The 12673-nt window shown below is 41.7% G+C and overlaps 1 protein-coding gene across 2 annotated transcripts in view; it reads left to right on the forward strand.

The window, feature by feature from the left end:
- LOC122551321 (gamma-crystallin S-1-like) overlaps positions 1-9413 on the forward strand; it is a 17470-nt gene extending 8057 nt beyond the window's left edge. Inside the window, exons 1-4 of one of the 2 annotated variants that reach the window (XM_043693029.1) lie at positions 4455-4458; positions 7394-7402; positions 7510-7752; positions 9046-9413. In XM_043693029.1, coding sequence (XP_043548964.1) covers positions 7394-7402; positions 7510-7752; positions 9046-9321 — 528 coding nt within the window. In that variant the 5' untranslated portion in view covers positions 4455-4458 and the 3' untranslated portion in view covers positions 9322-9413. Of the gene's footprint in view, positions 1-4454; positions 4459-7393; positions 7403-7509; positions 7753-9045 lie in introns of those variants that run through there. The other variant, XM_043693028.1, reaches the window with a different exon arrangement.
- Positions 9414-12673: the final 3260 nt, after the last annotated feature.

A 12673-nucleotide genomic window follows, 5' to 3' on the forward strand; every position in this document is an offset into this window, starting at 1 on the left:
CACCTATCCACTCCACCCTCTCCTCCCTGACCTATCACCTTCATCCCCTTCCCCACTCACCCATTGTACTCTATGCTACTTTCTCCCCACCCCTACCCTCCTCTCACTTATCTCTCCACGCTTCAGGCTCACTGCCTTTATTCCTTATGAAGGGCTTTTGCCCGAAACATCGATTTCGATGCTCCTTGGATGCTGCCTGAACTGCTGTGCTCTTCCAGCGCCACTAATCCAGAAACAGCCAACTGAGCTAATAGACGCGCTGCAGTAATTCACAAAAGCTCCTTCCACAGAACTTGTCAAGCTTGTCACCACTACCACCTTGAAGGACAAGGAAAGGAAATGCATAGGTACACCACTTCCTGCAAGTTCTCCTTCCAAACACGCATGATCCTAACTTTCAACTCTACCACCCTTCCATCACTATCACTGAATTAAAAAATTAAAACTCCTTTTCTAACTGCCTTATGGGTGTACCTTTACGTGGGCTACTGTTCTTCAAGAATGGAACACACCACCACCTTCTTGGATGCAATTGGGGGTGGGCAACAGATAATAGCCTGGCTGGCGTGCTCTTCGTCTGTAATAAATGAAGAAAAAAATTATATCACTGCTTTTATTGTTAGATTACAGCTTTGTATTACTCTAGCATCATTAAAGTGATGAAACACCCGAAATTGTTTCACAGAAAAAAAAAAGTACATCTTTTGGGGAGGATAGTCAAACTTTACGGGTGTTGCTTTTGAAAGAGGGAAGAGAATTTGACCAACAATCTGGGCTCGGCATTGTGGGAGATCCATATCCCAAGGTGCAATGGAACATTATAGAGAGAAGGCAAGCATCAGGAGAGAGGAGGACGTTCTGTCACAAGCTTGGACCACACCCAAAACCTCTTCATTGGGATGACTTCAAATGATATCTCGCATAATTAGTCTCTGATTATCTGAAACTTAAGCAATGTTTGTTCCGAATGTGTTATGAGTCTCCAAACGTACAAGCTACAATTTCACTGTTAAGTCACCAGATATATTGTTCAATGAAAAGCCATGGTCTCCTTAGAAAAGAGTAGACAAATAGGATATTGGCAGCTGAACCATTAATTTACAAATTAGTTACACTTTGAAGAATTTTAGTTAAACAGAAACAGGAATGCCAATGAGAAACATATTGTCATGTTTAATATTCATCCCTAACAGTTTAAAATGCTTTCTAAGGTTAATGTAGGGGCCCAGATCTTCCAGTCTCTGATTAGTTAAAAACCAAATGTACCCTGTAAATGGTCATCAGGACCCCTCAGAAATCCTGATACACTGACTTTGAAGATTGGCCTGGGAATGTTACAATTTCGATTGGCAATTATATGGTATCTGGAATCCTTCAGAAAACGTCATCTACTCTGACTTAATATCAGACACTTTCAAGGGTTCCGACTTATTTGGACAAAGAATTAGCGAAGGAAGCTTAAAGGAATGCAAATTTGCTCTATCTCCTGCCTACCTATAGGATTACTCCTCTCCACACCCGCCCAATTATTAATTACTCACACTGACCCCAGCCAATACCCAGTATGACCAACAACAAAAACCCTCATTGAAAGTTTGACTCCCCTTCCCACATAAACCTAGACACCCAACTGAACCACCTGACACCAAAGACACTGACTGACTGTGGTGTAAAATTATGTCCCAATACATGTGTGCAACAAAAACCCTCATTGAAAGTTTGACTCCCCTTCCCGCATAAACCTAGACACCCAACTGAACCACCTGACACCAAAGACACTGACTGACCCATTCCCCCAAATAAGAAGTCCCCAAGAAGTCTTACATTATCAGTACTTAAATTTGACAAGGAACTTAAATTTAACCAAATACGATGCATTCAAGGATTTTGAAGGAAGTGGAAGTAGAAATTGTGAGGACAGTGATCACGATCTTGTCGTCTTCCCTGGACTCAGAAGAAGTGCTAGAAAACTAGCAAATTGCAAACACTACAGCCTTGTTGAGGAAAAGCTGTAAGGATAATCTTAGCAATTATAGAGCGGTCAGATTCCCTTTGGTGTGGGGAAGATAGTAGAAGCAATTATTCATGATAGAAGTAGTAGTCACATAGAAAACAGTGGGTTGATGAGGGAGATTAGGCATGGATTTCTAAAGTAGGCATGGAAATCATGTTTAACTATCTTACTGGAATGTTTTGAAGATGTGAGAGGCTAAATGAGGGTAAAATTGTTGATGAGGCATACAGATTTCCAGAATGAGTTTGATACAGTGCCACTCAACAGTATGGTGAGGAAAGTAATAGCTCATGGTATAATAGAGACCGGAGCAGCATAGATACAAAATGGGCAGAGTGATTGCACCATGTTGAATGCATCGTATTTGGTTAAATTTAAGTTCCTTGTCAAATTTAAGTACTGATAATGTAAGACTTCTTGGGGACTTCTTATTTAGGGGAATGGGTCAGTGTTTTAAAAAATTCTCAAGGTCAAGGACCAGGCTCGCAGGAAAGTAGTCTGACACAGAACAAACAGCCAAGAGGCGAGTCTGCTAGAATATAAGTGTTTTATTCCCCGCAGCGTCGCCACAACCAGGTCTCGTACTTACAACGGGTCTGGTTTATACTCACTCTACGTGTTACCGGAACTGCGAGCCGTCAGTTCTCGTAGAGCGGTTGACAACAACCCACGCTCGGCGGTTAAACGTAACCCCGGAGCAGACTCTACCGAACTGGAGACTTTTCCAGCTGATATACTCTTTTCGAGATCTAAACAGTCATGTGAACAGCAGAGCAAGGCTGAAAAACACATTCCATTCTGGTCACATACAGATAAGAAGATTCACACGGGACTAAGCAACACCTCCATTCCGGTTAGATTCACACATGTATTGGGACACAATTTTAACCCTTTCACCACAAGGGGTGACTTGATAGAGGTGTACAAGATGATTAGGGGTTTAGATAGGGTCGATAGTGAGAATCTTTTTCCACGTATGGAGTCAGCTTAACTCCCTCTCCCACTCCACCAAGGACATGCAGGTCCTTGGACTCCTCCATCGCCAGACCATAGCAACACGACGGTTGGAGGAAGAGCGCCTCATCTTCTGCCTGGGAACCCTCCAACCACAAGGGATGAACTCAGATTTCTCCAGTTTCCTCATTTCCCCTTCCCCCACCTTGTCTCAGTCAAATCCCTCGAACTCATCTCCGCCTTCCTAACCTGCAATCTTCTTCCTGACCTCTCCACGTCCACCCCACTCCGGCCTTTCACCCTCACCTTGACCTCCCTCCACCTATCGCATTTCCAAAGCCCCTCCCCCAAGTCCCTCCTCTCTACCTTTTATCTTAGCCTGCTGGACACACTTTCCTCAGCTCAGTGGATGAAACCTCCAGCATGTCCTTTGAGTGCAGATATGACATTATCTCTGCAACTCCTGCACATCTTTTCTCTTTCTCTCTTATCTCATCTAAAACAACAAAACCCTGGAAAGTTGAGCAGCCAGTCCTGTCTCTTTCTCAACCAAGTCTCTGTAATGGCTACAACATCACTGTCCTATGTACTGATCCAGGCTATAAGCTCATCTGTCTTACCTACAATACACCTTGAGAATTATAACGCTCCTTGACATCGGGCTCTTCTGCAATCTACTGTTCAATCGTGGTGACTGAGTCAGTTTCTCTTGGAATGCTCTTTAATGAAGTCTCTCTGCCACGCTCTATTGGATGCATTCATAATAGCTCCTTTATCATTAAATTGCTTTTAATGATCTCTGTAGTGCAATAAGAATGCCATCCAATGCCATAAACCTGGGAAAAAATTGTGGAAGCCATAGGCTGCCAGTTGCCAGGGTCCCCTTTTGAGTTCCATGGTTGAGTTCATAGCATTACATGCAAAGCATTACACTTGGCAGTGACTTTGTTTCCAAAGTTGCCGGGAAGATGACACATTGTGACATTTGTCCATCATTGAGCTCCTCTCCAGATATTTAGTCAAGCTTTACTCCCTTGGTTTTCCTCTGCACATTTATTTATTTACCAGGTTAATATCCATTGCTTTTGAGGTATGTACATAGACCCAGAAGTGGAAGTCATTTCATTTTGCACTGCTCAATCATTGCCATTGCCATTATTAGCTTGCCATAACATTTTCTTCACTCTTTACAGTTTAATTAATTGATGTTCAGCTATTTATAACTGTTTGTTTTCCCTATTGTATATGTTCACTCATGTTGTAAGGCCAACAAGTGTGTCTTTTTTTTAAAATACTGTATTTAACAATAAAGTTAATGCTGACTTCAATGGATTGAAACAACACAATTGTCGACTCCAATTTTCTAATCAGTTGTGAAATGATGGTGCGCACTACTGATCGTCAAAAAAAACTAGCCATCTCTGTAGAGTGGATTTCATTTTCCCCAAATCTATTTGGAAATTAGCATCAATCTAGTGGAAGACTTCAAAGTGACTTTCAACAGATGTCTTTCAACAAGACAAGCACTCAACCAAAATAACGCATTCTTATATCCAACAAAGCAAGTTAAAAGCCTACACGTTTTATAAATTTTGCAGATATGGAAATAGCGATGGGAATATTACACATTCAGAGCTGAAATATTAAAAGCAAACTTTAAAAAATGATGCTAAACATCCATGGTATTTTTACTATCGTGGAAACACTTGTGATTGTACAAGTTTTTCAGGGCCAGAGAGGTTCTTCAATTGAAGTTGTTACTTAGCACATTGTTAAAACATGTTCCATTTTAATGAGTTGTGTAGGCTAATGCACAGCAGCTGTGGCAAAACAAAGGGGGGATGAGGAAGCTTGACCTCACTCTCGACAACCCTTCTTCACAAGGTGACAGGGTGGTGCCAGCCAAAGGAGGAACCACATACAGACAAACCCATAGAAGTCTCATCCCAGGACACTCCAGATGTGTCTTATTCATGTATTTCCTGCCTGCCACCCTTAACTCTCTGCAAGTTCAAGATAAAGAAGATATTTGCATCATCGTTAACTATGGGTAAGAAGTTAAAAGACTATAGGATGGCTAATGTTGTGCCAATATTTAAGAAACATAATAAGGAAAAGCCAGGGTGCTATAAACTGGTGAGCCTGATGTCAGCAGTGAGTACGTTGTCAGTGGGAATCCTGAGGGACGGAATCTACATGTTTATGAAAAGGCAAGGTCTGTAGTGGACAGCAAAGAAGGTTATCTCAGAGTACGACAGGACTTTGATCAGATGGACCGATAAGCTGAGCATTGGCAGTTGGAGTTTAATTTAGATAAATGTGAGCTGTTAAATTTTGGTGAGGCAAATCAGAGCAGGATGTGTACACTTAATGATAAGATCCTGGAGACTGTTGCCGAACAAAGAGACTCTGGGTGCAGTTTCATAGTTCCTTGAAAGTAGAGGTGCAGGTACATAGGATAGTGAAGGTGGTGTTTGGTATGCTTTCCTTTATTGGACAGAGTATTGAGTATAGGAGTTGGGAGGTCATGTTGCAGCTGTACAGGACATTGGTTCGGCCACTTTTGGAATATTCCTTGCAATTCTTGTCTCATATTGTGAAACTTGAAAGAGTTCAGAAAAGATTTACAAGGATGTTGCCAGGGTTGGAAGATTTGTATTACAGATAGAGGCTGAATAGGCTGAGGCTATTTTCCCTAGAGCATCACAGGCTGAGGGGTGACCTTATAGAGGTTTATAGAATCATGAGGGACATGGATAGGGTAAATAGACAAGGCCTTTTTCCTATGTTAGGGGAGTCCAAAATTAGACAGCATAGGTTTAAGATAAGAGGGGAAAGATTTAGTAGGGATCTAAAGGGCAATCTTTTCACGCAGAGGGTAGTGCGAGTATGGAACAAGCTGCCAGAGGAAGTGGTGGAGGCTGGCACAATTACAGCATTTAAAAGGCATCTGGATGAATATATTAATGGGAAGGGTTTAGAGGGATATGGGCCAAATGTTGGAACATCGAACTAGATTAGGTTGGGATATCAGGTCAGCATGAACGAGTTGGACCGAAGGGTCTGTTTCTGTGCTGTACATCTCTATGACTCTATAATTCTGAGATGAGCCTGCATCTGGCCAGGACTCTCTCTCTGTACATCTGGGCTCTCTAGCCACAAACACATACCGCAGGAGATTGTAAGTCTAGCAGGATCAGCTATTTCATTTTCTTCACACTCAACCCACAGTTCTCGGTGTGAGGACAGCTGCTCTTGTGTAGCCTATGAGGCCTTAGAATGTATTTGTGATTTGGGGACCACAGATGACATTTTATAGGAAGCCTGTAATTACTTCTGCTTCACAGATTATTCAGATCAATTTCTAATGATCAATGTCATGGTAAAAATTGCTTGTGCCCAGGAATTTTAGTTGACATTGTTGGTCCTTGCCTAAGGTACACGTGCAGAATTTTGAGTTTACAAATACTTTTAGCTTGTGCTATAGGCATGCTTGATTAATGCTTGAAGAACCTTACATCTCTCTCAAGTGGAGACTGCTCCCTCAGACAAAAGAAAAGCACACTTAATCCGCCCACTTTGGGTGAGTTGGCAGCCATTTTTCATTTTCATTGCTCATTTATGATTAATATGAGGATGAGAGACAGCACAGCGAGTGTTTCAGAGAGTGAGTTACAGAAACAGCCAGTAAATCTAGGTGACTCCTCTCAAACCTTCATAATCCTTTAAGCCTTGTGCTCACTGTCAACACCAACAAGTATGAATCAGCCCCATAAATCCCAGTTTACCCCTGGAGCCCAAGACCTATAGTTTTGTTCTGCCAAACACCATTATGGAACAACCCCCACTGAACAGCACCTAATACTACCCCCTTCGGCAGTAGCCCATGCCTTCCCACGCTCTATGATCACATGACCTTAAAACCCCTTTCATTCAATTCCTGCCCCGTTTTGTTCCTCATGTGCACAAGTACAGAGAAAGTTCCTGATGGTCAAAAGCATCAGGTCACATCTATGAACTACAGCATGCAAACTTGCCTTTATATTAAAAAAAATGCAGATAATTGTCATTTGAAACCAAAAGAAATGCACAATTCAGCAGAGCTGTATTTCAGCATTTTGTGGGCAATTGCCATCCACAACAGCATGCAGAAATATCACAAGCTCTTATTCTTCAACTTGTTTGTTATGGGACAATTAAAATTACGCAAAGGCAAAATGAGGGAATTAGTGATGCTGCTGTTAAAATGAATGCAGATTTTTTTTTAACAATGCTATTCTATAGACATGTTTTTCTGCTGATTTTCACTCCTGATTCATTATAATAACAAAGATACAGGAAGCCCTTTTTGACAATCCTATAAATACCAAGCTCCACGAGTTAGTGCTTCATGCAGCTAACTCCTTACCTAACCAGGAGATCAAGATGGGAAAGGTATGACTTAACAATTTCAATTTCTGCTTTGCGACAGAATTATTTATTAAAACTCCCGGGGTTGCTCACTTATTGACTTGTAATTGTCCCTTATCTATATTTTCTAGATCATCTTCTACGAGGACAGGAACTTCCAGGGGCGGCACTATGAGTGCAGCAGTGACTGTGCCGACCTGTCCCCTTACTTCAGCCGCTGTAACTCCATCCGTGTTGACAGTGACTGGTGGGTGCTGTATGAGAAACCCAATTACATGGGATACCAGTATATTCTGACCAGAGGAGAGTATCCTGACTACCAGCGCTGGATGGGATTCAATGACTGTGTCAGGTCATGTCGCTCCTACCCACAGGTAAGTTATAAATTCATGTCTGAGAGCAGGCATGAACTGAAAATAGTTTTTGATATGTTTTATGTTATTTGCTGTACACCACATATGTACAGATATAGTATAACCTTCATTTATCTGTGAACTACATTGTTCCCGTTCTTTATTTAAATATTGGACAAATTGGATTCCCTTTACTTGCATTCATGGTGAATCCATATTTTATCAAATGCCCCATTTTAATCTGCATGTGGTGTATTACTTTTGTACAACATGTTATTCCTTCTACCTCGGTTTTATCTGCAAGAACCCACATGATCAATGACATAATTCCATGGAGATAATGACTTTTGATACCTCACCAGGATTTCTATTTATGATCTATGATGATTAAAGAGCACCTTGATTATTATTGAAACAGTCCAACATAAAATTGTGGTGCAGTGGTAGTGTCCTCACCTCTGGGTTCAGGTCCCACCTGCTCCAGAGATAGGGTCATCTGTGTGAGCGTGGTGACTTCTTAAAAATGAGTTTTGCACCCTTCACTAATCTCTCATTTGAACCTCATCGGTGTTGCCCACCTTCAGCCATCCAGGGATTGACACACTTTTCTCGGTGGATGTATCACCTTCAATTAGTCATGGCAAGCTTTGATTGAGCCATGGAAGCTGATGTTCCTGGTACTGGAGGTCTTCCTCTCCAAACCTGGCATTCCACCATCATCTAATATTCCCTGTAAGAACTGGGTAAAGGTTCTGTCTCCAACAAGACGAACTGAAAGCTCAGCAACTCAGGTCTGCATTTCGCTCTTGTAACTGGCTTATGTGACAAGAGTTGAAAATGAAAAAGCAGAGCAGTTCTCCCATTGACCTGATCCTTATTAAACCAACCAGCTTGTTTCGTGCGTAACAATAATAACATCCCAGTGCAAGAGGTACAACAGCTTTAGGTGCACTGTTTCATTTTCATAGTAACTGGAGTAAAAGTGTGTTGTGTTATTGTCAACATGGATATCCAATTTCATGATCGTTCGACTTAATTTATTGAACATTTGAAGTCAGTACAAAATGTTGTCAATACAGATATATTAGACATATATTATATCTTGGGTAATAGATCGGTCAAATCTGAATGCCTGCTCTTGTATCTCTTTCTTCTTAAGTGATTTGCATTACTAGATGTGCACTTTCATGCTTATAAATTGAAGATGATTTAAAATATTTATTCCAGTACCGATCTACATATAAATATTTTTATATATGTAGCATATCACCAAATATATATATTCCTCACTGTATGATCTTATTTTTATTCTAGTACCGTGGAGGATCCTACAGAATGAGGATTTATGAGAGGCCTGACTTTGGAGGACAGATGATGGAATTCATGGATGACTGTCCATCTGTCTACGATCGTTTCCGTTACCGTGACATCCACTCCTGCCATGTGATGGACGGTTACTGGATCTTCTATGAACATCCCAACTACAGAGGGCGACAGTACTTCATGAGACCCAGTGAATACAGGAGATACAGTGACTGGGGAGGCTACAACGCAACTGTTGGGTCTTTCAGGCGCATGAGGGATTTCTGAATGGCATTCAAAATCTGACTATCTTGCTGAAATACTCCTCAGTGTAACTGAAATATCTTGAAGTATAAATAAAGCAAAATTGATGAGACCAATACATTGCACATGTCATTCATTAAACTGTACAATAACAAAGATTATGAGTAGCACTTGGTTTGAATACATGTAGGACATATACATTTCACCATAAACATGGTCATTACCCTTCCTGGTGTCATATCTTCAGTCAATTATGATTGATTCAAGTCATCACAATGCTTTAGCCGTCAAATTTTTGATTAAGTATTAACAAATTGAAAACTATCAAATGCCACAATAATGACAAGCAACCAGCATACATTGAACAATCAAAAGCTCCAATTTGAAGTCACCATTCATAAAACAACAATTTTCAAAGAAGTAAAACATTAAAAATTCTAATGTTCAAGACCTTCAATCTCTATGTTTTTCTGCAGTCAAAAATAATAGGAGAATCCATATTACACGGTAATTATATCTGAGAATTGCGAAAGAATGCTTAAATAATCAAACATCAGTATGGCTTCAAAGGCATTCTAATCCCCTTTCATCAACACCATATTAAACAATGCCTGGCCTTTCAGATTTTTGAGACCCAATATATACATTTTCCCTGTACTTTATCATCAGATCATTTTGGTACATCTCTAATCAAACTATCTACAGAGAGAAGTCTTTCTTCTGCAGTTACCAGACCAAGTCCAAGATTCTGCAAATAATGCATATTCTGGTTACTACAATTTGTGACTACTGGCTTTTGCTCTAATTTTGGTGATTGTTGATAGTTTATAGACTTCTTCCTGGAGTTCACAGCCCCAATATTCTCCTGAAGTCATACCCCAAAGTATCAAATATTTGAAACAACAAGGCACCTCTAAGGTCAGACACCAATGCGGGCAGGAAAACAGACCCAAAAGTTGCATTAATACCAACATACCAATGAATTCTGACCTCAACATACTACTGATATCAGAGCCTAATGCATCCCGGATATCAAATCTGATTTTGTTATAGAACTTAGACCCCAGTATTTTCATGATGTCAGACCATGATGTACCACTGTTTTCAGACCTCAAACTGTCCTCATAAGACACAGGTGCTGCAGACACTTTAAAGCCCTAAAGTCAATAAGTCTTCATTCAAAAAAAAAGATGTTGCTAATACAAAATCGATGGAAATATGACTGACAAGGTCCTCTCTGTGGAGAGAGAAACAGTTGCTGGGCAGAATTTGCACGTCTGAATAAGGTGGGCAAGGCCGAAAGAGTTGGGAGACTATGGCAAGAATTAGAAAGTGAAATTCACAACTTTAAAATTACATTCTAACTTTCTCCTTAAAGTTTCTGAAACCAGATTAGACTTTCATTAGTAACCGGTGAAGGCTCTTTGTGCATGCATTAATCATAACATCAGAAGGCAATAAGGCATTGGAGTAGAAACAGGCCTTTCAACCCAAAGACAGTCTGCGCCACCATTTAATGAAGTCTCGGTTGATCTGGTAATCCTAAAGTCCACTTCACCCCCATAACCTTTGATTCTCTTATTAAAAGAAGAAGATCTATCTATCCCAGCTTTGAATATACTTAACAAAGCAACCTCCACAACCCTCTGCAGTAAAGAATTACATAAATTCACCACCCACTGAGAAAAGAAATCCCCCTTGTCTCTACCTGAACTGGGTGACCACTCACTCTGAGATTATGTTCTTTGGCTCTGGACTCACCCATAAGGGAATATCTCAGCATCTACCCAGTCCAGCCCCTTAAGACAAGCCCCTTCAGAATCTTATGCGTTTCAATACGGCCACCTCTCATTCTTTTAAACAGGCCCAAACTGTTCAATGTCTCCTCATGAGAAAGTTCCTCTGTACCTGGGATCAATCTTGAGAACCTTCTCTGGATTGTCTCCAATCTAAAATAACTTTCCTCAGAGAACAGGAATAAAATACATTACAATGTCCTAGGCATTGCCTAACTAGTGCCTTTTATAGTTTTAGCAAGACCTCCCATTTTTATACTCCACTTCCCTTAAAATTAATGCCCACCGTTCATTTGCATCCCCAATTGCTCGCTGAACTTGGATGCTAGCATTCAGCTCTTCATACATGAGCAGCTCCAAATCCCTCTGTGTCACAACTTTCTGCCTTCTTTCCACAGTGAAGTAATATTCAGCTCCTACATTCTTCCTGACAAAGAGCAGAACCTCACATTTCACCAGACTATATTCCATCTGCCAAGCCTTTGCATGGTCACATTAACCTGTCTATATCCCTCTATAGACTCTTTGTTTCATGTTCACCACTTACCCTCCTATTTTTTGTGTCATCCACAAACGTAGCATTAGCACATTCATTTCCCCCATCCAAGTCATTAATACACATTGAAAGTAATTGTGGCCCCAAAACATGTGGTGCCTCTCATTGTCCCTGTTGTTGCGCTGACCTCCGAGTTTAGATGATGCCAGTTCCCAAAATGAAACTCATAGGGAGTACCTGTAGGCTGTAGCTCATCAGCATCTTCTCCAGGCTTCCAATTTTCCCAAGCACCATAGGGTATTGGCCATGGTCTGGGACCACTGCACACCTTCTATTCATGGATGCTGGCACTGGTAAAGTACCAGCCTCACCACAGCATCAGGGCATACCTCAGACATGCTTACTATAACGTTTGGAACATTAACATGGCAATTTGGAGCTCACTGACACTGACACCAGACCATCCATAACCTCATCACCTCAGGGGATCTCCCATCCACCAACTCCAACCTCATAGTCCCACAACCCTGCGCCGCCCGTTTCTACCTCCTGCCCAAAATCCACAAACCTGACTGCCCCGGCCGACCCATTGTCTCAGCCTGCTCCTGCCCCACCAAACTCATCTCTGCATGCCTCGACACGGTCCTGGCCCCCTTAGTCCAAGAACTCCCCACCTACTTTCGGGACACCACCCACGCCCTCCACCTCCTCCATGATTTTCGCTTCCCCGGTCCCCAACGTCTTATCTTCACCATGGACATCCAGTCCCTGTACACCTCCATCCCCCATCACGAAGGACTCAAAGCCCTCTGCTTCTTCCTTTCCCACCGTACCAACCAGTACCCTTCCACTGACACCCTCCTTCGACTGACTGAACTGGTCCTCACTCTGAACAGCTTCTCTTTCCAATAATCCCACTTCCTCCAAACCAAAGGAGTAGCCATGGGCACCCGCATGGGCCCCAGCTATGCCTGCCTCTTCGTAGGATATGTGGAACAGTCCATCTTCCATAGCTACACGGGCACCCCCCCCCCACCTTTTCCTCCGCTACATCGATGACTGTATCGATGCTGCCTCGTGCTCC

This window comes from Chiloscyllium plagiosum, chromosome 7 (genome assembly GCF_004010195.1).
Source record: "Chiloscyllium plagiosum isolate BGI_BamShark_2017 chromosome 7, ASM401019v2, whole genome shotgun sequence".
Taxonomy (NCBI): domain Eukaryota; kingdom Metazoa; phylum Chordata; class Chondrichthyes; order Orectolobiformes; family Hemiscylliidae; genus Chiloscyllium; species Chiloscyllium plagiosum.